Source organism: Gordionus sp. m RMFG-2023, chromosome 3, assembly GCF_954871325.1.
Source record: "Gordionus sp. m RMFG-2023 chromosome 3, tfGorSpeb1-WG-v2, whole genome shotgun sequence".
Taxonomy (NCBI): domain Eukaryota; kingdom Metazoa; phylum Nematomorpha; class Gordioida; order Chordodea; family Parachordodidae; genus Gordionus; species Gordionus sp. m RMFG-2023.
Window position 1 is genome coordinate 44,579,904 of NC_088777.1, and position 27,820 is coordinate 44,607,723.

The 27,820-nt window shown below is 26.6% G+C and overlaps 1 protein-coding gene across 1 annotated transcript; it reads right to left on the minus strand.

The window, feature by feature from the left end:
• Nucleotides 1-107: 107 nt before the first annotated feature.
• LOC135927594 (uncharacterized) lies at nt 108-27,820 on the minus strand. The gene is made up of 3 exons (XM_065463683.1): nt 27,396-27,820; nt 2,471-2,570; nt 108-2,136 (listed from the first exon to the last, which is right to left on the minus strand). Exons 1-3 carry the CDS (start codon nt 27,700-27,702, stop codon nt 255-257), a joined length of 2,289 nt encoding a protein of 762 aa, XP_065319755.1. The 5' UTR covers nt 27,703-27,820; the 3' UTR covers nt 108-254.

Here is a 27,820-nt window from a genome sequence, read left to right on the forward strand (position 1 = left end):
TTTCAATATTTTAAGCTCATACAAAATCATAAAATAAGTAAAGATTTAAAAGTTAGAATTAAATCATTCATTCATATAATTTTAATTAATTTATTTCGAAGATTTAAAATTTATAATACAAACTATATTTTTATAATTGGAAGAACGGTATCATTTAAGTTTATATTTCTTATTCGTAATAATCTATTAGATCTTTTACTACTAAATTATTGTATATATCACAAAGGTATAAAAAAAAATCATTCAACTTTAATTCAATAAAATATAGATTCATCCACATCATTTGATTCCAACCTATTATTTAGGGTTTTCGCATCAGAGTCCGAACTTACATCATTTAGCTGACTGTTTTTGTACACTAACAAATTTTCCTTCATTGTTGTTCCAATGGATCTGCGATAAATTCCCTTATTTTTTTCGTTTATATCTTTATAAATCCGTTTATTGGGTGTGTAAATGTTATCCCAGGTATTTCTGATAGTTACGTTGTTATTATTTCTATAGAAATCTTTCAAACAAATATCTTTAGGAGACTCATCCGTTACTAAGCCGCCATTAACTCCATTTTTGTAAATTTTATGTTTCTTCCTACCTCCGTTATAATTTTTTTTGAGAACGACTACTAATAAATTATTATTTAGTTCGGTATTAGGACCTTTATTACTTCTTTTTTCGGAATTTTTTTTAAATGACGACGTATACCCAATAGACTCGTTTCGACTCAAACTCACCACAGACCTCGTACTATTTTTATAATGTAAATTCGGATTGTAAGTGATCATCGTTGATCTAGATTTTTTCCTCCTTAGATTTTCTCGGATTCTCTCGGACATATCGGGGGATCCGTAACAAATGCATAACATGATTTTGTAAATCAATGTGGATAATAATAATTTAAAGCCCTCCCTATATTTTTTATGGAAGAAGGTATACAATATCGGGTTTATACAACTGTTAGCTAAACCAAGCCACTGCGTTAAAGGACGTATAAGATTATTCATAATATGAATGCTATGATCCCTTTGCATTTTATTCACCCGAGTTATGTTACTCTTATCAGGATTGAGATCTAATTCACATAAATAAGTTTGTGTCAAGTAACTTATATATCTATTCAGCGATGTTACACTTAAATTGAACCCTTTACCATCGGGTTTATTATGACCGCGTATATTTTTGCACACACTCAAAAAAGTTTGCTCATTATCTTGTAATAGAAATTTGGAAAAATTGCCGAAAAAAGATTGAGGGTATAACTGGTTGATATTTTCAGGTAACCTGTTGCTAATTTTATTGATGATATATTTTTTAAAATATCTTATCTCATTAACTTCTTTGTCCGAGACACCCAACAAATATTGAATCAAAGAACTGTTCACTAATTTAGGCGCAAAATAGATATTATTCAAATTATAATCTAAAGAAATCTGAGGTTTATTCGAAGAAAAAATATTTCGACTAAAATTAACTCGAAACCCGTACACATATAGCGGTAACCAGGAAATGGCGAACAATATCATAACGAAAAGAAGCAATTGGGCTACTTTAATTTTAGACTTTTTGACAATATCTTGAGATTTTTCGTTGTAAGAAAATGGTCGTGGGAGTTTTCGGCGACAAACGGTTTTCCAGATCATAAAATAACAGGATGAAATTATAAACATTGGAAGAAAGTATAAAAGCCCGAATAGAATAAACAAAAAATACATTTTTTTGTAAATTTCGTGGGTCCACATTTCAGAGCACACGTAAATTAGGTGATTATGGTAAATCGGATTGTTAGACCAATTAAGACCCTTAATGCGACTAAGATTAAAATTTACTATAGTTGTTAAATTTGTAAGGTTTTGAGAGTAATCGTAGTTGTAATTATGAGTATTGGTAAAGTTAGTGCTGAAAAACTTGTACGTTTTGGTTGATACATTTTTGTCATTATTTGAATGAGCGCAAGAAGGTAAATTTATACTAGTAAATCCGTGCAAATCATTATCGGAATATCTGAATGGGTAATATTTGAAAACGTATAACCAGGGCGAGGTTATGCTTAATGAGAATATCCACATCAATATTATGGTTATACGTATCCTTTTCTCAGAAGATCTTTTAATATTTATATTTTGGCATATGGCTAAGTACCTTTTATATATTATGCATAAGGAATTGAATGATTAGATAAATGATACAATGAATATACTGTAGATCAAGTTCGATATATAAATATATTGATTATCTAAATATGTGAATAAATGTTTGAGTAAAACAAGAATAAATTAAAGAGTACTTCCAGACTCGAAAATAAGAAATTTAAAATAATCTATCCAGTGGACAGGTAAAGTTTACATATGTTAAACCTTTTATTTTATTATTTTTTTTTGAGTTTGAACTTATTACCCGAAATTTAAACAAAGAGACAAGTAAAAGTTTCACCATTTCAAAAATTTAATTCAATTTTTTAAAATATAGTATGTACCTGTCGATTGCTATGGCCGATAAATTTGCAACTGAAGAAGTAACTGAGACACCTTGCAGCCATGGAATGATCTTGCAAAAAAAAGGACCCATGATCCATCCTATATATATTTTTTTTAAATAATTTTACAATCATAATTTTATGTTGAAAAACAAATGGCACAAGATTACACTTTATTTGGAATAACAACTTATATGATTTTTCTAACATTCTTAAATATATAATATCAATATAATTTTAATACATTAACTACTTAAAAATGTATGTGATTTATGAATAAAAAGATATATATTATATAAATTAACAGATTTTTATTTATAGAGCTCTTGGGTTAACCTAGATGAATGACTACAGTTATATTATTGTAACATAATATGCAAGCACATTAATTTATACAAAAAAAAATACATCATAAATTTTTTCCAGAAATAAAACCATATAAATATTTTATTAAAATGTTTTATATCCAATTTCAACCCCAGTGGGAATTTAGTTTATACGCATTCAAAATCAAAACGTAGGACCTTGATCATAATATTATACGATCTGACAAAAATTGTTGAAGTTTTGTTTATAATGACTTAGATTCGGCCAATCAGACATTTCGAAAAATGTTATACAAAATAAATTTACTACAAATCAAAACAGTATAATGTTAATGTGTTATCCTCCAATAAAATATTAATATGTTTCTAATATATAATAAATATAAAGTTGTATTAAAAAAAAAGTAATACATGAAACTATATATTAAAAAATGAATTAAAAAATTTTCGAACCAAAATAATTTAAAGAAAAACATAATTGGGTTAGTAATAAGGAATAGTTAAATTAAAAAATGTTTATTTGTATCTTCTGCCTAAAAAATAAGAATTCCCTAGGTTCAAGTGTTTGTAATTTAATTTCGTGAGCTAAATTTAGAATAAAACTAAAGGTGATAGGAGTAAATTGCCCGTTGGTAGAAGTTGCAATTGGCTAGAATATGAAATTGCCGAGGCTTTTTTATTTGTTTATTTTGTTTAGATAGTAAGCAGGTTGAGATTTATTTTGGAGGGAATGATGAGACAATGTATAATCCTGAATAAGGAATTTACCTATAGCCCATGGAATAGTGGTCAGGAAACCATCTATTGAAAGATTGCAAGGTTCTAGAATAATGAGGCTTAATAATATAATAGGAGAAGAGTGTTGTTGATATCGACCTTGACTTTTAATGCAACTAAGGCCATGTCTTCCCTCCCTTGGCATTTACTAGGAGGTTGGAGTCCATGCAATGATTAGGCTGAACTTGGTCGCATTCGAGTCTGTGTCCTAAGGTCAGTTGTTTATTGATTAAGAGAATCCCCAGGGATTTGCTCGGCACAAGGCTTACAACCATTCGTGACCTCCGATTTTTTTTTTCGTTTTGATAAAGAGGAAGATAAATTTATAAATGTTTTTGATATTAGGGGTAAAAAAATATTTATATCAGGGGACTCTCTTGCCACATTGTAAAAGAGCTTGATCAAGTAATTTATCGTTGGTAGATATGGAATGAAACTAATTATTAGTCAATTATTTGTTAAACGGGAAGACAGGGAAGAGGAAAGGGACAGAGTATAGAGGTATATTAAGTCAATCCCCCCCCTCCTCCCCCTTCTAGGTGATTAATAATTTCCGGTTGAACATGGTTAAAGATTTAAAAAGTGTTTCCAAAATTTCTATAAAATTTTTCAAAATGGAAAACAAGTATGAGCGGAATAAATGCAAATTTTTTTGGAATATATAGGAAATAATATAAAGGCTTTGGTCAGTTGAGAGTATATTTAAAAAAATTTTCATGTTAAGGATATTTTTAGAAATTTTGGATAATGATACCTCTGTATCCTAATAAGGAAAGGTTATTAAGGTCTACTTTTAGAGCTCGATAACTCTAAATAACTGTTATAAAGGAAGCAGATTTCTATTGGGCTTGTTAAGAGTGAGTCCTATATTTTGAAAATTTGTTTTGAAGAAATTAACTTTTATTATTTTTGGAAGGGAACCACAAATGGTTTCATCATCAAAATTAGTGTTGTTAAACGGTTCGATTGAGCCTATTTTTAAAAAGGGCTAACTCAATATTTTATTAGGAAAAATATTACGCAGGCTTAAAGATTTTGTTCATAAGATTTGAACATCAATTAGCGAAATCATGAGGCTTAGGAAATATTTTTCTGGTTAAAATATTGAGTTAGCCGTTTTAAAAAAATCGGCTCAAATGGAGCCATTTAACAACACTAATCAAGATACCATGTATTTAGGTTCAAGTCAAATTTGGATTTAAGATCATGGAAGTGTTCCTGAATACCAAGGCAGAATAGAAGAGGTCCTAGTGCATTCTCCTGCTTTGTCTTTGTTATAATCTGTGACGTGTGAACTGAATAGAAGAGGAGTTTAATGCCAATATATGTTTGAAGGAATTATGAATAATCTAGGAATTTGTGATAAAAAAATTTAAGAAATGTTCGCGAGATATGCCAAGCTTGATAATTACGGTGTTGGGAGGAGGATTTTGAATATATATGCAAATAGATATGAAGCTATTTAGCACCTCCCTTTGACTTCAAATCCTAATTGAAATGTGAGCCTTCGGGTTTAATGCGTGTCATTATTATTTTTGCTAAGTATTCCCTTGAATCTGAATATAGAACAGATTGCAATGGTATGGATACCTCGGCTAGGTTTTTGTAACCCAATAAGGTTATCCCCATAAAGGATCTGGTGAATCTGGGTATGGAGGTCTTTGTTTAAAAAATTATTTTTTAAAAAAATTTTAAAAACATTTTGTTGAAGGAATTTGTAGATATAATTATTTCTTCGTTGGATATGATAATTGTGTGTGTCGGTGTTAAATTAGGTAAGGATTTATACGAGGTAGGAGGGTGAAGAATGCGAAACAGCAATAAAGTGTCAGAATTTGAATGAAAAAAATTCTCGAATTAGGCTTATAAATTTATAATATATATTGAGCAAACATATTTTTCTCGACAACACCATTAACAAGACAACAAATGTATTTTTCGATTAAGTCCTATTTTTACAAAACATTGGAAAGAATTAAAAAGAATTGAAAAGAACTCTTAAGGGGTGATTATAATTTCATATAATATGATGGGAGGGATGGGGGCTTTCTATAATTAGGTAATTAATATGTGATATGATATTCCTCTATTCTATATAACTTACCCAAACAAAAAAAAAGGTTTTTGGGTAATCAAAAGAAATTACACATATTTATAATTATATGATTATCTGCAAGTACTTTACCGTTATAGTAAAATATAATTAATGGATACTTGAGTTCAAATACTGAGACTTCCATTTTCTTAAGCCCTGCAATTCTTCAATAGGAAAGTAAGAATTAAGACTGTTGATTTGATAATATACAGTAGAGATCTGCAAAAGTAGGCCCGGCCAGAACCCAGCCCAGCCCGAACGGGCTTCGGGCCTAATATTTTTTAAGAAAATTCAGGCCGGGCCGGGTCTGGCCTTAGAAATTTTTTAAAATATATCTAAATTTATCAATTTTATGTTGAATTTTTTAAGTAAAATAAAAATATGTGATTTTATTTATAGAAAGTAGACGCCAAATAACTTATATCGTTTATTTTGAGTAATTATAAAAATTAATTTCTATATTTAAATAAATTCGGGCCCGGCCGGCAAAATTTTTTAAAAAAAATTTTGGGTTCGGGTCGAGCCGGGCAAAACTTTATCAAATAAATTTCGGGCTAGGCTTGAAAAATTAGGCCCGATGCAGATCACTAATATACAGGGCTAAATAAAATGTAAAAGTAGCAGATAATCGTGTTAACCATGAATTTATGTAAGGGAGGGGGGGGGGTTGATAAAAATTTTAATAAGGTGAGATATGATATTGCATAGTGTTTCTAAATAGGGATTTATAAAATGCAGATTAAATTTCTAAAATAACAATGTATCTCATTGATATGCTAAAAAATTTCCAATATTTTAAATAAAATATCGTTATTCTTGAAGAAATGATGACTTAAAAGTTGTAAAAAAAAGTCAAGGGCATTTTTTGAATATTATTGAAAGATTTTAACGCAGAATACATTGCAATTTACATAATAGAATAATTGTCCTGGGAAATCTATAGCAATCTATCATGATTGTTGCAAGTTGTCAAATTTAAGTAAAGAAAGGCTTTCAAAATAAATAAAAAATTAAAATAATATTGTTGTATCAATCATATCAATTAAGTTATTTTTAGATCAATATTTAAAATTCGTTTCTTAAATAAAACATATTTTATTTTTTAAATTAATTTAAAGGGATTATATTATTTAGGAATAAAAACACTGTAAACCAAAAAAAAAATTATTTATTTTAAAGCTATATCTTAATTTATTATTTTTTAAAAAATCTGAAATAATATGATTTAAATTTATGGTATAGTGAAATTATTATTTTGAATCTTTTCTTATATTTAATTCTTTTAGGGCATAGGCGTTCCTAAGGGTGGGAATGAGAAATTTCCCACCCTATCAGTAGCTTGTTCTCGTATATATAATCTTAAGCTATACACCTAAAACGAATTATTCGTTATCCGATTCATATATATTTGCTTCGATTAGGTTTTACGGATAAGAATAACAAAACTATTCGATTTGAAACGAATAAGAAATATTTCATTTGTTTAATAATTTATAATTTAAGGTTAAATATTCTACAGTATTCTTAAATGTTCTAAACCATTCGTAAATATTATAACTTATTCATAAATATTTAAAATTATTTGTAGGTACTTAACTTGTTTCTTACGAAACCTTTTATTTTTGTAACTTTATTTCCACAATCTATAAATAAGTAAATAATCTAATTTTTAAAGAGTTCAAAAAATAAAATCTTTTAGGCAAAAATCTTTGTAGATTTTTTTTAAAGAGGAAAAGATGTTTGATCAAATTTTATATATAATAACAAATATGTTTAGTAAAAAAAAAAAAAAACTTTTTGTAAGTAAATCTTTTATAATTTTCATGCATAGGAAATCGTTCAAGATGAAATCACGAATTGTTTTAAAAAAAATATTCAAAGAGTAAATTCATTTCCAAATCAATCTAAAATTCTATGAAGCTAACCGATTACGTATAATACAAATATTCGGTTCATTTCGCTCGCATTTTTTATAGGTATATCTTAAACTAATAAAAAAATTCTCCTACCCCTAGCCTCTGGCCCCCACAAAAAAATGGACACAATATATAACTCTAAACAATAATTTGAAAGAAAAATAAATAAAATTAACCATTTTTTTAAAATAACGACTATAATTGAAAATTTTTAGAAAAAATCATTTTTATATAAAAAAATTGAAACCCAGTATTATTTTTATAAATAAGGTAACATAGCCAAAGATCTAAAATAAGTGGACCCATGCAATAAAATTTATAGCGAACCCCCCCCCCCCCCCCACCTAATAGTACTTTCCCACCCTATAGGAAAATCTTGGACGCCTTTGATTTTAGGGCGTCATATATAACCCCAATTATAACATCAGCTGTATTCACAGTTAGCGCGAATTAGCTGCGAAGTATAAAATAATAATTTTTATTTTAATAAACTACTTGCTGAATCTTATCAGCAATATAAGATTTGCAATTTGATTTTAAAATAGTTTAAAATTTTCTAAAGGGGGCTATATCATTAAATAATTTTTCCGGCATCCTCTTCCTTCTTTATCCTCTGGCATCTTTTTCATTTAAAAATTAAAAATAAGTTTACTAAACAGCTGTCTTCACTCTTAGAAGAACTAAAATTACTCAACCCTAAAGAGTGAGAGATGAGCCTGCAGGGTTGGATTAATTTTCATCATTAATTGGATACGAAGATTTAGATTAGTTAACCAGATGACATAATGTCAAAAGTCCGGAGGAACCGAATTTTAAAATACTAGAAAGCCGTTTCCTCCTTTTTTTCAGAACGCTCATCTTGGATAGAAGATGGTTGACTTAGTGGGCTCATAAATTTTATATATTTGAGTAAAATAAAAATTGAAAATATTTATATCAATTGAAATGTATAATTTATTAAAAACTAATTTTTCTTTTGTATATAAGAAAAAACAACATTAATATTTTTACAATATTATGATACTACATCTATGAGAAATCAATGTCTTGTTTTCGATTATGCAAAATCATAATTCAGGCGAGTAACGGCTTAAGAAAAAAATAACAATTTCGCTAATTTCTCTATATCCAATTGCACTTCCTTTTCCTAGAATTAAGATAGTATAAATAGCCTTATACAGGCGCGTTGTCAGTGGGGGAAAAGAAGGATGGGGGGGGGGGGCAATTCTAAAAGTGCAAAAATATCTTTTAAAAACCTTCTATCAAGTAATCACATATTTTTTTGATGTTGAAGGAGTCTATTATAATAAGTGCTTATATTGATTGGCAGATTGGCCTGTAAAGACTTTTATTCATAAGAAGCCTTATTAGACTCAATAATAGAACCAAATTTTTATTTGCATTTAAAGTGTACCGATAAATTATTTTATTATAAAAGTATTTTAAGTAACCTCTTTTTTTTAAAAAAAATGTTATTGAATAAGTTGACATCATGAAAATTGCATAAAATATCGTATTAGAGCTTAAAGAAATTAGGTCATAGTGTGATAAAGGAATTTCATAAATTACATGATTGTTGAGTTCAAAGTCAAAAGTAAATTTTATAAATTTGACATTCGCATATACCCTGACTTATACCTATTCCCATAGTAGTGTAAGAGCAGTAGAAGAATAATTATAAAATAATTATCCTTATCTTAGCCCCCATTTTTTTTAGTATTGTTATAAAATCTTAAATTATAATTTAAGAAAATCAAAAATATGACTTAATCCTTGAGATTTCAATAAATGAGAGACAAACCCTTCTGCCAACTTTTGAAGAATCTTGAGGTGTGGTAGGTAATGCTTTGTTAGTTAAAATATTAATGTATGAGTTTTTAAATAATTGGGATGATGTTTTTAACTAAATACAATCCTTTTGGATAATTTTTTTAAAAGTCAAATAAACGAAAATCTATCAATTCATCAAGAAATCCCTACAAATCTAAAAGTATTTTTCTAATATATTATTATACATTTTGATCAACTAAATCCATTAGCACTTGCACGAATGAAGAAAATTTTCTTATTTAAGAAAAATCAAAACTTGACACCAAATACTAATGTTGTTGATCGATTTTTTAAAAAAATGGTTAAATAAAGATTTTAACCAACCCAATTCATATGTCTTAAAATTTTGTCAAAAGAGGGCCAAACCTTTCTGTTACGTTTTGCTATAATCTCGAGAGCTATTAAACATGATTTAAGCGTTATTTTAAGAAATCACCCATATCGAGGTTTTTAATAACACCATCATACGAAATAATTTAGAAAACTAACTCAATATAGATTAGAAATCGGACTATTTTATTTCTTCGTCTAATAAAAATTCTTGTCCGCATTAGGCAGGTTTTTAGCCCTCCGGATAAGGCCAACCCATACTTCGGAAGGGAGTAGGTTTTGTAAGATATTTTCAACATAAGGGCTGGTGGCGGGTTGGTTAAAAAATTTATGTAATGGACGGGCGTGGGCTTGTGAATTTTTAATATTTTTCAGGCGAAATGAGCAGAACAGACTTCAATTTATTAAAAATAATAGTTTTATATATATGTTTAATTAAAAATATATGAAAATAAAAGAATAAAAAGCCAATCTAGTCTTATAATAATTTTTAAACATTAGACGGACTTGTTAAGCAAAATTTATAAATAAAAATTCAAATATTTTGAACAAATATTTTTTAGAAATATTTGTTATATAGTTATTTATAATAGTAAAAGGTTCCATTTTTTGTCATTTCAGCCGATTCTAGAAACGGCGAAATGTAATCTTTAGCCGAACAATATCCTCAGCTTCTCTGATAGCATTGCTAAAAGGCTCAATTTTAAAAAGTCTAAACCCAATATTTTAGTCAAAAAATATTATGTAATGTAAACCTCGAGATTGTGTTAATAGATATACAAACATTTCTGTTATCTGAGATAAATCTTTAGGCTTGCGTAATATTTTTGGTTAAATAGAGTTAACCGTTTTAAAAATTTAGCCGTTTCTCGGGATTTTTATGCCGTAACAGCATATTCGATGTTCAGTTGAATTTTTAATTTTTTTTTTTATAAGAATAATCCCCTCCTTATTTAAAAAAACTTAATAAGTTTAGAGAATTTAAATTTAATTTTTTTTAAAAAAAATCATAAAATTGACAAAATATGGATTAATCTATTATTTAATCTTTGAATTTTATGAACTTTCTATTATGTCAAATATGTAATTTAACAAAAAAAAATATTTAGGGACAGAAGAAAAAACAGAGCAAATAAAAAGATTATTGTTATTAATTTACTTACTATTTTTATGACTTTCTTTGCACAAAAACAAAAAAAGAAATACGACAATTTTTGTTTTAAATTTAATAATTCATTTTGTGTCGTTTATAATTCCCTAACTGTCATAAAACAATTAAATTATTTGTTATGCCATGTATAAGTGAAAAAAGTATGTTATGGAAATAATAAGTTATAACATAAAATCCTGATTCTCTTGGGGAAAATAATCTTTTCATAGTAAACACTAACTCACTCTATTCAATTTAGGTTAATATTATTTCTTATAAGGCGCCATCATAAATCTTATTTTAAGTTTAAATACTATATTTTATAAAGTATACAAACTCAAATTTAGTTTAGAGTTAATTTGATAATCCATTTTTGATAGTATATATAGAGAAACTCTCAATGGAAGTCCATTAACTCTGACATTGTTGAATTCATTTTCTTTTTTCATTAAGGTTGTGGTCAAGAAGTGTTTTTTTTCTATCAAATTTGAAGCAATTAGAAGAGTTCTCGAAATTAAATTTAGGGTTAATCATGCTTCTGTGCTCCGCCTTCTCCAGCTATGGCGCAAATTCCAATTGCATATTTCTAAATAAAAATTGGACAATTAACCCTTTAATTAGGATTATTATTATTATCATGAATAAAATAATATAAATTCAAGTAAAAGAAAACTATTGAATGTAGAATAACCCATCAGTTTTTTTTAAAAGTTTGTAAATACAAAAGTTTAGCAAGAAAATTTTCTTAAATTACTCGACAATCAGCTTTTTTAAATTTTGAAGTCGTTTTTAGTAAATGATTAAAATTGAAGTAATTCTGAATTCTTATGGATGTTCTATATTATAATATGAGAGTATAGGACTAACCGGGTGGAATTCCCTTATCGGAGATTACACTTAGCAAATAGGATTTTATAAAGAAATGTGGTTGAACTATTTGTTTAATTAAATAAAAAGGAAGTATAATTATAGTCCTTTTTTACTCTACCCTCGTTTTAGGTATCAAATATGATTTATTTTTTTTATTTTTCTGTAATTATTTATAATTTGAAAGTAAGATAAATTCTCTTTTTTTTTTCTAGAAATTTTCAAAATACACTTGAACTTCCCAAGTTTGAATATAATTTACAAATAAAATCTAGGTTTCGTATAATTTATACGAATTGGTGACGTTGATGAAAAATCAATATAATATTAAATAAATAATTTAAAGTATGACAAAGTAATAAATTAAACAAAATAAAACTTTTTTCAAAGAATTCGAAATCCTTGGGGTATAGGAACGGAGGGGGGAGGCGGTATCTAAGCCCTTGACAATTCAAATTTTTAGACAGATTACAATTATAAACAAATAAAATTTGATTGTACCTTTCCCTTCCTCAACAATTAAGTGTAGTAATTATAACTTGCATAAACATTCCGGGTCTAATGAGCAATAATATTTTTATAAAATAATAAGTAGAATCCACTAAAAAAAAAGGTTAAAAATAATTAGGGGAGAACCAGGTATGGCCGGGACACTTTTCTAAACCTTAATAAATTCAATAATATTAGAATACTCTTAATAAATAAAACATCTCATGAATTCTAAATGTATAAGCTATTATAGGTGTTGTTAATGCTTCGATTTGAGCCGATTTTTAAAATGGGCTAACTCAATATTTTGACCAGAAAAATATTTCCTAAGCATTGAGATTCGCTGATAGATGTCCAAATCATTGTGCCACAGTAGAAGAAAAATCTTTAGGCTATATAATATTTTGTAATTTAAATGTTGAGTTAGCCGTTTTTAAGAATCGCCTCAAATTGAGCCTTTTAACACTATATACCATACTCTGGAAAATCCTAGCTCCATTTTTGCCTTTTTACATTCTAGCCATTATTTTTGCAACTATGAATCACTTTTTGGTCACCCCTATTTTTACAATATATGTTGATACTTAAAATACAGATGATTGCTCAAAAAAAAATGATATTAGACCTAAGAACATATGAACTGAATTAATGCATTCTTTCGTATTAGATTCTATTTTTATTCGAATCATTAATCCATTTTGATTTGAGTATTAAATTTAATATTTTTCAAAAAAAAATATGGATTATTTAATCTTGAAAAATAATAATTATATAGAATAAAATGTGGAAGTAAAGTATAAAAAAAAAGAAAAGAAAAGTTTTATTAGGAATATATTGTAATAACAAAAACAATAATTTTTAATATTTGCGTATAATTAAAAATAATTCAAATTAGATCGAATAACGAATAAAATATTATTCGACAATTTTTTTTTTATATCACCATTCAGAATATTAATATTCTTTAAGTTATTTATTTGGAGCTGATAAACATTGTTAGTAAATTTCCTTTGATACAATAAAAAAAAAGGATTTAACAAAAACGATTTAATCATATAGATTTTATAATCCAGTCCAGTTTGATACAATATATACAAATACTAACTAAATAATTTTTCTTATCTCTTCTTTTGTAGTAATTTTTTTGTTTTTTGTCAGAGCATTTATATTTATTATATTAATAGTATTGCTGTCTTAAGCCATTTAGAAAAGGGGCAAAGACCCTATTTATCTTAATATTTTATCATAATTGATAATACGTTGCCAAAATTATACACACCAACAATATTATAATATCTTAAACAAAAATTTGTTTGTTTGAAGATATTAAATTTATTAGGGAGATAGAAGAAATATTATAACCGATACAATAAAAAGAAGATCCTTTTGGGAAGGTAAATTAGATCAGCAAATCTCTAATCCTAATTTATGATAGGTGTAAAAAAAATAGAACGAACCTTTTGGGTCTCAATATGATAGTGAGATTAATTTCCTTTATATTCTTTTTTAGCGAAGAAAGGACTTGATGATCAAAATTTAATGAAGTAACAAATAGTAGGAGAGGAATGCTTTTCACTAATTAAGTTTGAGAATAATAATGAATATCTACACACATGCATAGAATATTGGCACTAGTATCACTCATAAAGCAATCTTTCATATAAATTCCTTACTATTACATTCTAATTAAATTTGCTCATCACATAACATTTATAAGTAAATATTTAAGTGTTAGATAATTAAAATTTTTAATTTTAGAAAATTAACTTTTCTATATAATTAAATTCTAATTAATATTCTCGTTGGCTGTTTAACATTTTTTTTTGTACAATATCTATATAATGTAATATTAATATTATATTACAAATGCATAAAAAGTTAAGTTGTCAAAATGTCTTAAAATATTATATATTATGATACAATGATGTCAAATATAATTGTAAAAATAATTTTATGAAACGAAAAAGGATAGATGTGGTCACTGTAAATTAAAAATATCGTCCACGAAATATAAAAGATATTTTATTAATAATTAATGATCCCATCTTAGCTCAAATAATGCCCTGGCCCCTAGCATACTAAATACATTGCATAGTAGCACAGTACATAGTTTAAATTGGTGTTGTGCCTTAGAAATATTTTAAATGGGATGCTTTGAAAGAGGCTGGAGGTCATTTAATCTGGAAACGGAGCTATACACTAATTAATATTCCTTAAGTAAAAGTTGATTATGCATAGGCAGGTTTGGCCAGTATCACGAATACTTGTATTTAAAATTCTAAATACAAATACCTTTTTATATTTGGCATTTAAATGAATTAGTAAAATAGTTTTCGTTAGAGACTTGCAGAGTTACCATTTATACGGCCCAGCCAGGATTTCGGCCCGGTCCTTTTTTCGCCCCTGTCCGGGTTTTATATTTTCAGGCGCCGCCCGGGGGTAACAGCTCGCTGTTTAATAATAAGTTGAACCAAAACATAACCCTCAAAGTATTTCTATTTAAACTTTTTTTTGAAAATATTTCTGCTATTTCATTATTTAAAAAATAATTTTTAAATGATTGTGAGGTGGACTTGACTGTTTAATAATAAGTTCATGTATCAAAATTAAGTCGAAAAAGGATACAACCTAATACAATTTTAATTATGCTAAGCATACCAATACCAATTTTATATTTAATATATTTAATAAACTATATATAAAAAGGTAGCATAAATTAAGTATAGAATGGTATACCATAAATTTCTGGATTAATTTCAATATTTTGCCTTAAACATTTATATTTTATTGTTTTTTATCATATAAACTAAATGAATTGTAAATATTTAAATATTAAATCTACCTAAAATCTACATCACATCTGATTCAACTGGAAAAAAACCTAAGTCATATTATATAATGCATAATTTTAATTCTATTTCTATGTTTAAATATTATAAATAATGAAAATCTCATTTTAAAATTATTTAAATTTATCAAGTAAACACTTAAATAGATTCTAATTCAGATATGCTTAGCCCACTCTATTCCAATAATTTCTTATATAAAAATTATTTATTTCTTCTTAAATAATAACTTCTACCATAAATATTATGTAACAACTACTTTTAAAATTAACTTTGTTTTATCTATTTTTCATTATCCCTTAAATTTTTTATGGATAATACAACTCCGGTCTCCTCTATCACTTAAAACTCAAAATATATAGGACACATTATATTTTATTGAAGGCCAACTAGAACGTTATAACTGGGGCAGCAGGTGCCACAGAGACACTGTATCAAAGACGAGACTCTGGTTATACGAATATTTAAATCGGAAGATAATTCACTGATAAGTATAAGGATAGGGGAATCAAATACAGCTCTGACAAACCTGAATGATAAATAATTAACTTAGACTATAAAATTTTAAGATGTTTTCGTAATCTAAAATAAAGAAATAATTATTATTTATTTAATTTATCACTTATCGAATTAACCATAAAGGAAAGAATATAAAATATTTTTAAATTATGTCCCTTATAAAAAAAATTTTATGGCTTTAAACCAAATCAATTTCTTTCTTTTTTTTACATTGAGTTCGACATTATAAATTTCTTTATTTTAATATCGTATAATATAATGTAATATTGATAATATTGCCATAAGAAAGTTTTCTTTTAATGTCATACATATTATATTAAATTTAATAATACGTTAATAAATCCAGTTTTGTCAAAATAATTGGTTTTTTCTTTACTTAAAAAGAAGGAACCTTTATCAAATTCGAATCTCTCAGAATTATTATAAGATATTAATAATAATATTATTATATATTACAGAGTTATAATATTTTGTGAATATATAAAAAATATTAAATAAAACCAAAACTTTATAAATATAAATAATAATATCAAACTAATATTTGGATTGTATTTTACCTTCAAAATAATTGCAATTATTAAAAATACATATGTCGTATTGTAAGTGTTGTTAAAGAGCCCGATTCGGGTCAATTTTTAAAAATAGACCGATTAAGATTATGACCAAAATAATATTGTAAAGACCTTGAGATCTTGCTCATAGATTAGTAGAAAGGTTTGAAACATATATTTGCCAAATCTCGAGGCTTACATATCTATTATTTTGGCCAAAATCTCCATCGGGCCGTTTTTAAAAATGTATCCAAAGCTGGGTTTTTAACAAACACTATTATAGTATTGATATATGTAATGGGTATTATGGAATCTCTCAATTTTATATCATTTATTAAATGCTACTTTTTTTACATTTTAAAAATTTGTTAAAATTTAAATTTATCCCAGCATGTATAAAGTATACCCCAAATGTAATTTCGTGCACTTTTGATGTAAACTTTTAAACTACTGTTAATTTCTATTAATTTTTTTATATCGATTTTTAATAATATTTTTTTTTTAAACTCAAAAGTTTAATGTAAAACGGACAGATTAAAATTTTAACCAAAATAATAATGTATAAGCCTCAAGATTTGGCAAACATAGGTCCAAACTTTTTTGCCCATCCATGAGCAAAAAACAATTTTTTTAAAAAAATAATTTTATTTTTGGAAAAACAGGAGCGCTAAAAACAACTCCAACACAGCTACTTATTTTAAAAGGAAGCCATTCTTAGGTTCTTGTTCTAGAAGAGAAATTCATAAAGGATTCAAATTGGAGTCTATTTGAGTATATCATAGAATAATAAAATATTGGTAGGCTGGGTAGTGGTTTAATAAATTACTAAACAAAAACCACATTTAATTAACCTTAATCCTATATCTGACGGCCAACCGTTATAACCTGGCTCTAATCTCGTTCAAGAGGTTGGTTTCGGAAGAAGACTGAACTCGCTGTAAATCGAATTAAGGTTCTGCTATGCTTCCATCTTTCAATATAGATCTCTAATCCTCAGAGTCATAGGTTTCAAATAAGGATTATATTTTTCAATATCTAATAAATACCAGATGTTAAATAATTTCCAAAGATGGAGTTTTTTTTGACCTCTCAAACTACCAATTGCACTATGATCTATGAATAACGGGAAGTCCATCCCGATAGAATACGACTCTGTGGCTGAGGTATTAGTTAATGAAAATGAATTTGTATACTATTCGGAAGTCGAAAAATAATCTAATGTGGAGAACTTGTTACATATGATAATAATAAAGGAGAGGTTTTTGTGTAAAAATAATTTCTGCAATAAAATCAGATTAAACAACAACCTAATGCAATTGTGAAAAAGGAGGGTGGTACTATATATTTTGGACATCAGGGATTTTGATTTATTCATCCCGACCAAAAACATAGGAGAACTCCGTTCTTTGGATATGTTTGCTTTAGTAAGGAATTCGATTATTTTCATAGCACTGTAGGAAAATCTCTTTACCTCTTTTTTCATGACATTCAAAACTAATTAGAATTGGTAAGTTGATATTGCCAAGCATTTTAAAATATCAGAAAAAAATAGAATATATGATTTCTAAGATAAATCCTGCCAAAAGCTGGGCAATTGGCCCTCAAAAAAGAGGTTCGGGGGGCGAAGCCCTCATTTTTTATATTTAATCCTATCTTAATTTCTAGCTACGCCAATGTTAGCAATTATTAGATCTTTAAAACTCATTTATGGTACAGACTCGTGCGTACTATGTATAAAATAGATATATAATAATTAGAAAGTAAATTAAATATTTTTTTAAAACTTATCTCGTTAAAATACAAAACCTTAAAATTGGTTAAGTTTGACAAATCTCTCTTGAGAGGATGGATATATATAAGATTAAATAGATAGAACGAAATTAGAGAATTGTATAATAAAGTTAACTTTCGTGATAGCAAATAATATTTATCAATATTTTATTTAATTTCAAGATCAAGATGTTATATTATAATTTTTAATGATAAAATTTAATTATGAAAGACTATAAAATATGAAATATATAATTAATTTATTCGTTTTATTGAGTTACTAAAATACGAATTTATTTTTTTATTATTTACTTTCAAACCTAAATTTCTTACAAGAATTCCATCTGGTAAATTTATTTTTTTAGAAAATTAAATATAAATAAGCAATGCGGAGAGCAAAGGCGGAATTTTAATCCTCAATCAAAATCTAATGATAACCCTCCTCTCCCGCTCCCAGTAACAAAATTTTCCCTACCACTATATTATAAAATATTTAAAGTTCTTATGTTTGAGGAGACAGGAAGTAGATGTCCCTTAAAAAATTGAAGAGCTATCAAGATTAAAATACGCATGAAGCAAAACATCATTTTAATTCCAGTCTATATTAAATTTGATGATTGAACCAGTTTGTATGCCAATATTTAGAATTCTAATATATGATTTTTATTTTATTTCAGAGAGTGACAAACTTTTAATCCCTGTCCTGCCCGAATTTAAATATTTTCCCATTTTCAGGTCCAACTATAGGGATAGATGATTCTTGGTCATATCAGAGCTTTATTTATTTTTAAACCCAGGCCCTATTTTTAAATATTGATTCTTTTTATAATTTCTTTATTGAATAATTTTGGCTGATTACTTTTTTGGTAAAAGGTTTTTAAAAGAAAAAATTGGGAAATACGAGCATAGAATGAATGTTGAATAATCTATTATATGATCTTCCAACCCAATTGATATAATTTAAAACTTTTTTAAAAAATCGACTCAGTCGGGCAACTCCCAGACCGGACCAGATATACGAATTGGGTTCCGGTCTTACAGATCTCCGATTTATTTATACTTTTCTCTTAAATCAGTTTGTTGATTAGATAAGGTATTGAAACATGCCAATAAATAAAACTCTAATAGTCTGTCTAATTATTATTTTCATTAAAATGATCAATTTCTTACCACTTTAAAAGCACTTATCTGCGCCAACACCTCGCAATTATTTAAAATTATTATAGATATTTTTAATAGCATAAATCTCGTCAATAATTTTATATGATAAAATAAGGGAAAAATACGAAAAAATTTATTTAAAAAAAATTAGGTGTTAAAATCTGTAATTGTTTTTTTTGTAGTTAATATTTTGTAAGACATTTTTTTAAAACTGTTTATGCAACTTAAAAATTGAGACGTTATTACTTATTCCAGGTTAATACTAACCCCATTCTATGCTATAAAAAAAAGAGATGTTTTTTTTAACAATGTTATTCCAATTTAATTTATGTGTTTTGTAAACATTGTAGGAAGCTCAAATTAAAATGTTATGCGATTCATAATATGGGCTTACAATTGAAAAATAAAAAGCACTTAAATCCGCTATAGATAACACTGTAAGAAAATCCTATAATTAAATACATGTTAAAAGATGTAAAATAAATTGGTTTAAGTTGTCTAGTAAAGTAAATGTTATTTATTATTATTATTATACATTAGCCATATTTGATATTTTAATTTCAGGTGAGTTAGCATTGCTTTTTATAGTTTTTAAAAGATTTAAAACATATTATACATTTTATTTTTAACGGGTTTATTTAACAATATTTTCAAATGTTTCATTTTTAAAAATAGAAATTTTAAAAAACATTTTTTTTATAGTTAAAAAAAACCCCTAGAAAGATTTGAAAGTGTTATAAATAGTCAAAAATAACAAATTGAAATTAAAGATTGTTTTATCGCTCAATGATGTCAACCAAAATTATTAATGATTATTTATCCCCCGACATTGTAAAAATTTAGTCTAAAAGTGTTTTTCAACATGTAGAACACTTGGTTAAAATTATTATCAAAGTTTATTTCTTTCGTCCGTTTAGACATTTCCTCTGCTGATAAATAGTCACTGGAATGTAAACATCGAATATGCTTAAATTGTAGTATATAAGCCAAAGCAGTAGCCATGTGGGGAAAGGCTGTCTCCCAAATTTTTTTTGGCCTCCAAGCTTGGCTGAAATATTTGCAGTCCTCAAATTTAAAAACATGTTACCTTTTATCTATAATTTTGGTAAATCGTTAAGTTAAGCGTAATAGATATTATTTAAAATCGATAATCAGCATATAAAAGCATTCCTTTTATTAAGTCTGATTTCGCTTTAATGACTGATACTGCTGCAAGATAAAAAAATTTAATTTTAGGGCTTTTTATTATACTGTTTTCATAAACACCTTCCAAAAAGATGGAAAATTTTTTAAAAAAAATTATAAAATTAAATACCAAAAAATGTTTAATACACATCACCTCAAAATCATGAAGACATTTCTATTATGGCAATAATAGTGCTAAAATCCATATCTCAACATATTATATTAAAAAAGTGAGATGCCGTTTTTTTGTCTTAAAGCTAAAAAGAAACAAAATGCAGTAGGTGGTTGTGAAAATTTGAGTCTAATTATTCGGTATAATTTATAGAAAAATCTAAGAGAATTTAATAGGAATAATTGATTTAGAAATTATTTATGCTTGAAAACATTTCAAATTTTATTTTAAAACAACTTAATGATTTAAGGATTAATTCATCTAATATAATATGTCAGATGTATGATGGTGCGAATGTCATGTCTGGTCGAAAGGAAGTAGTATAAACTTTATTCCTAAGGAAATTAATAATTATTCCATAGGCGTAGCTAGAGGGGGTGGGGTCAAGAGGAACCCCCATGCTTAGGAAATTTGCATGTTCTCGTAAATATCATTTTAAACTAATAAAAATCTTACCCCATATACACTCCCTCTACCCCATTCCCCTCTCCAAAAATATCATTATGAAAAATAATTTGAAAGAAAAATAATTTTTTTTATAATAACCACTATAATTCAAAATTAGTAAAAAAATTTTTGAAAACAGAAAATTATTTTTATAAAAATATAACCACAGGCCTACAATAAGTGGACCTAACGATCTCCAATAATATTTATGTGAAAAACCTCCATCTAATGGTGCTACCAGCCTCCTCCCCCCCCCCCAAAATATAGCTGCCCCCCCCACCTCCCAATGAAATCTTTAGCTCGTGCCTGTATAGAACATATAACAATAAACCTTTTAAGCACTAACTACAAATCTCAAAATCAATATAGTGATTCGATGTTATCTATAAATGCATTGAAGATTATAGATTAGATTTTTTCAGTTAGTCTGTAACTTACCAGTGGCATTTTCTATTATTCTATGGAACGTGCCATCAGTTGAGACGTGTTCAATATGCTGACATTCCGATGACACCAACTCGAATTAATTTATCTCCAATCTCAACATTTTTCGAGATTTTGCAATTATTCATCATAAAAACTTTGGATGAACTTGTTACTGTTAAAGAGAAGAAGATCCAAGGGGTAATGGCATCTCCAGGATTTTCCCGTTCTCTAATATATAAATTTCTATCATACATAATAGAAATTCCCTCTTTCTTTCTTTCTTTCTTTCTTTCTTTCTTTCTTTCTTTCTTTCTTTCTTTCTTTCTTTCTTTCTTTCTTTCTTTCTTTCTTTCTTTCTTTCTTTCTTTTTTTCTTTCTTCCTTTCTAGGTTAGATAACTTGAGAGTTCTGTTTTTACATTCGGCTCGGTTTGAATATCTGTGTTTCTTGTAAATCATAAACCAATATTAGGATACCCTAATTAACATTAATCGCCAAAATTCGTATATATATATATATATTTAATATACTTTAAAAAACAACAATCAAAGTAATATTAATTTACAATTCTACAAGAGCAAAATAATTGGAATTTCAATTAAAGTCTTTTCTCCAATTAATATTCTTTTATATCTTTATTTTTTCATAGTCGAACTTTAACCAATATTTTTTAAAAAAAATTCTTTAATGCATTTAATTTATAGAAAAGGATATGTGAGTTTTTAATTACTATCATTATAAAACTAAAAGTCTTGGTTAGCTAAAAATGTGTAAAAAACAGTGAAAACTTTTTATTAAATTAAGTTGTTAAAATGATAAAAAGCTAAGAGGGGAAATAAACTTGGAATTTGTTTTATTTTGAAATAAAATATCAAGCCATTCAAAAAATTCGAATCAAATAAGAAATATAATTTTTTTTTTTAAATTTGAAGAATAATAAATTTTAATTATATTCGTTCGAAATATTCCTTTATTATTCGTAAAAGTTTGAATTCATATATAATTTAAAAATATTTGCTAATAATAGTAAATTTATTTTTTATTTATAGTATTTCTATAAACAAAAGTATTTTAATAATTAAAGGAGAGCTTATTATAATTTTAATTATAATAAATCATGTAATTACTATGATTATGTAAGGGGGGTGGGTATATCATTAAATTATTTTTCTGGCATCCCCATCCTTTATTCTCTAGCAGAGTTGGTACTAGTTACATTGGTGTTGTTAAACGCCTCGATTTTCAAAAACAAATGAACCTAATTTTTCCCGGATTACGCAAGCCTGGAGATTTTGCTCATAAATGGCAGAAAGGTTTTGACATCTAAATCTCAAGGCTAGCGTTATTTTGTTTTGGCTAAAATCTTAATCTAAAATTTGCTAAATCGAGCCGTTTAACAACACTAATTGTGATAGTGACTTTCTTGTATATCCTAAAACCAAATTAAATTAAATATAAATTTGTAAGTTTATGCCATTCAATAAGGAAAAAGAAATAGTAGCCCTCTTTAGCATTTTGTAAGCATTCATTTTTTTTAATAGACATTGATTATCAAAAATAGTAAGTATCTAAAAGAAGAATAAATTAGGAAAACTTTAGACCTTTTTTCAAAAATAAATTTATATATGAAATTAACAATTAGTTAGATTCTTTCTTAATATGATGTTAATTTATTTACGATTAGTGTTGTTAAACAGCTAGATTTGGTTCTATTTTTAAAAATGGCCTCAATTAAGATTTTAGCCAAGATAATATTAGCTAGCCTTGGAAATAAAGGGCATAAAGTTTGGGCCTCTGTTTGCCAAATCTCGAGGTTTCCATAATATTATTTTTGGCTAAAATCTTAATCGAGCCCTTTTTAAAAATCGACCATGTTTCTATATAAAAAAATCTGAAAAATATTAGGCATTGTTTACTCGTTTTGAGAATAAGAATACCAATTTGTATTAAATTCGATTTTTTGGAGACCTAATTAGATGTATTGATAAAATACCCTTACGATGAGTATAATCGAAGTAATGGTTAATTTGTCACAAGAGAATGATAATAAAATATTGCTTTATTTGAGACCACCTGTTCAGTGTACCGGTTAATAAAATCGAAAGGTGGAGAATTTTCTAAAAAAAACCAGGTTATCCAGTGGAAAGAATAGTTCAAAAATATAGACAAACCTTATTTGGGATTTCACCTGCATTTCCCAGTTCTTCGCCAACCAAAACATTGACCTTATTAGGGCTACAAATAAACAAATCGAATCATACTATTATTGGTATTCCGTATTACGAATTGAATGGAATATCTAAAAACAAATAATTAGTTTTAGGTCTAGACACAATTATAATAGCCGAAAGGACAAAAAATAGAAGTACCATGATCTTTTCAGATTTTTAATTCATCTCAATAGTTATTATGACCAATGGGTCCTTAGGTCCCCTAAGCCAAAAAAATTATCGATTCAATTAGGATCAATGGATCCACTTCTAAAATTTTAAATCAACCCGAATAGCTGAGTTTCGAGGTAACAATCTGGTTTTTTCTGATCTCAATAGCTTTTTCTTTTTTTTAAAAAAAATTCATTGTTTTTCCTAGTCTTAAAATATGTTTTTTTTTAAAATTTAATATTGTTTTTTTTATTTATATTATGTTTTAAATAGTTTACATGTGTTTTTTATATTTTATTTAAATCAGTTTAGCCAAACCCAATAATCTTTGATTATATCAAAGTTTCAAATTATTATTTAAAAAAACAATAAAAAACGCTATAAAAAACCAAAAAACAAAATTTTAAATAACAAAGTAAAAATTTTTTTTTCTTTCCAATTTTTAAAATTAAGAAAAAATAAATAAAATCGAATCAAAAAAAAACAAAAGTTAGAAGTTACTTTTAAAACCAAAATCAAAAATAAAGTTTAAAATATTTAGTTTTTTTTATTACCGGATCTCAGTTATAGAATTGATCCTTTGAATTAGCGAAACCTTAATTATTTTATAAACTAGGAGAAATTATAATCGAACAACTGACATAAATGTGCTGGACAAAAAGATTCGGACAAAAGTACCCAGTACAGAAAATCACTGGAAAACATAGCCAAGGACAACAAGACATAGATCAATAATACCATTTCCTCTTTTTAAGCACTTATTTTCCTAAATTTAAGGTACTATTGTTCAGTGAATTTTTGTACGTGGGTATTTTTGTCCGGTATAATTTTGTCCAAATTACTTTTCTAGGTATTTTTATCCATAACATTTATGTCAGTAATCATAATAATAATAATAATATACATATTTTTTTTAAACTATTCTTGAAATCGAAATAATGACAATTCTAAATAAAAAAAATTTAAAAATGATTATTTAAATATTGACCAAATATATATTTTTTTAAAGATAAAAATAAGTCTCTTCGTTAATTTTAATGAATATAAACATTCTCGAAAATCTCTAGTCTAGTTTTATCTCAAGAAAGGTAGAGATAAAAAAACAAATTAAACCAAAATAATGATAAAGTATAATAAAAAAACCAATATAATAAAGCTATTATTATAATTATTAGTATACACAGTAAATTAATAATATTATAATGAATACTAATAACGTTATCTAGTTATCTTTTCTCTTATTAGATACATAATATATGCCGAAACGAGTTTAGGAATCTAACAATTCTTAATGATTTATTTAGTTGGATTTTTAAATTTGAATATTTCATTTTGCTGGAAACGTATTCCGGCATGTGTTAACACCATATAAATTTCGAACAATTTCGTTCCATGAACTTCTATGTAATTTTTTTAAAATTAATATAAAAAAATCGATGTATAAGTTAATTTAAAGTTCACAGTAAAATTGTCAGACGTTTATAGTGGGATCACTCTCTACTAGTTGGAATACATTTGCTAATCAATTTTTCGAATGTAAGAATCTACCTCAGGATTCTGAAATCCAAAGGGGAAGAGCAATGGGGGCGTATGACCATACCTCCCGTCTGTAAATAAATCAAACCCTGTTATAATGCGCAATAGGGTATTTAAAGAGATAATTTAAGGTATACCAAACGTCATGGTGTTTTTTTTGTTCTACCTAAGAATCACAAATAATTCTAGATACTCTACTGGTTCAAATATATTATCTCAATGACATTTTGATTGAATAGAAGCAGTAAGGTATAATCGATTTATGACTTAGCAAATATAAAAACACATTTTTCATTAAAAATCAATTAATGTTATTTTTTTAAACCTCATCGCATTTGCCATGACAATTCAAAAAAGTTAAGTTATTACACTTTTTTTACTTGTTAATTATCCACAATGTTTTAAAAGAAAATATTTTATTTTTTTATATAGATATCTGGTATGGGATAATAAGCATTAATATTTGCTTTAATATTATATTAAATCAGCTTTAATATAATTTAATATAGAATTACATTTATATTTATGATAATGTTAAAGTCTTATTAGTTCTATATGATGTTATTAATATAAAACGTTTTTGTAAATTATACTTAAATTTATTATTTATATTCGGGACACATTTTATACTATACGACATTATAACATAAAGGCGTTACAGAACACGTGGCACTAGTGTCGTTAAATGACCCGATTTAGCCGATTTTAAAATAAGATTTTGTCCAAAATAATATTATGCAAGCCTCGAGATTTCATTAATAAATGTCCAAACCTTTCTTCTCTATCAATGGAAAAATCTCCAGGCTTGGGTAATATATTATTTTTCAAAAAAAAATTGAACCATTTAAGAACATACACTACGTGGCAATTTAGAATACTTCGTTTCATTTGAATTATATAAAAATTTAGGAAAATAGAATTTATTTACCTAAAACTTCCCCTTTTCGATTTTTCAAGATTATAAATGGATACATAATTTTTTTTTTGTATCAAATGAAAGCTCAAAATCTTCTCTATCACATAACATATATTAATTTGTATCGTGAAAGAATATGATAATACCATTATAATATCAGCTTTTATAATAAGTGAATTAAGACTTAGAAACATTTATGTCCGAAATTTTCTTTCCAAAATTCAACATGGTGCCATAATATATTGGAAGAATGAAAAAAAACCATCATGACGTTGTAAATACTGCTTATTTTGCGAAGGTTATTAATTCATAACATAATTTATGATTGCTATCATTAAATTTTATATATTTGTATGTGAAATAATAAGTTTTTTTTTTAGTAAAATCATTATTCTTGGGTATTAAAAATAAAAGAATTCCTTAACTTGTTCATCAGGACCTTGGCTTTTGTTTCAATATACCCTGATTTGTTTCTCGTAAGCCCGACTTTGTAGTAGCAAAAATATTTAAAACATTATATTAGAAGGGAGAGGGTTCTTTGAGATATTAATAAAATTCTATTTATTTTAGTCAAATTCTTCTAAAATATATTGACATTTTCATAAAATATGTTTCGATGTGGCCCCGGGGCTTTCTTACTAATAACTAGTATATGTTAAATGGCTCGATTTTTATATTGCGCAAACCTAAAGATTCCGTTAATAGATGTCAAAACCTTTCTAACTTCTATGAGTAAAATCTTCTGGATTGTGTATTATTTTTAACCAAAATATTGGGTTTTAGCCACAATTTAGCAACACCGATATTAACTAAGTATAAAAATATTGATTCGTTTTTATTATTATAAGAATATGGCTTATTTAAAAAAAATAGCATGATATTTAATTTATACTTTTATCCCAATTAAATTTGACTTAAATTAAGTTACGTTTTGATTTGGTATTCTTAAGCTAAAACAGTCGTAAAAAAAAGAAATGTATTATATAATTTTAAGTATATATTTATATATAATTAATACAGTATTATAAAACGCCGAATAATTATATATCCCAAATATCTTCCCATTTTTTTGTTTATCTTTTCTTAACCTTCATAGCGGAAAATTATATTTAAAAATAATTTTTAACCTAATAATATTATACAGTTGGAGGAAAGGAAAAAAATAGAGAATCAAAATAAATATATATATATTTTAAAAAATTCACAGATAAAAAAAAATAATATATTTTCTTTTACCTTGATATATATTAACTAAGAGTGTGGATGGAACGCAAAGAATAATTACTAACAAATCTGCGAAGGCCAAATTGGCGATGAATAAGTTAGTCGGATTTCTCATTCTGGGGTTCAGCATAACAACGGCAATGACCAGAGTATTGCCAATGAGTCCAATTACGAATATCAGCCCGTAGGCCAGGCAATAAATTATGGTTATTAGGAGGGGATGCTTGATAGAATTGGTTAGATCTTGTTCTTTCCCCATGGCTTCCCTAAAACTGTCATTCAATGAGTACCACGGGAAATAGGAACTGTTGATGCTCATATTAATTATCAATAGATATGACAATTATTGTTCCTCCCACAAAGAGCGAGAGCTTACAAGAATTTTTTATCGCCAAAGTTATTTTTAAATGGCACTCAGGATCATCATAATATATAAT

Bases quoted from the DNA above. Each gene is read 5' to 3' on its own strand.
- LOC135927594 (XM_065463683.1), bottom strand. From the start codon at position 27,702: ATGAGCATCAACAGTTCCTATTTCCCGTGGTACTCATTGAATGACAGT. The intron at 2,571-27,395 runs GTAAAAGAAAAT...AAATATATATAG, and splicing joins CTTAGTTAATATATATCAAG to GATGGATCATGGGTCCTTTT. The intron at 2,137-2,470 runs GTACATACTATA...AATATATAAAAG, and splicing joins TCGGCCATAGCAATCGACAG to GTACTTAGCCATATGCCAAA.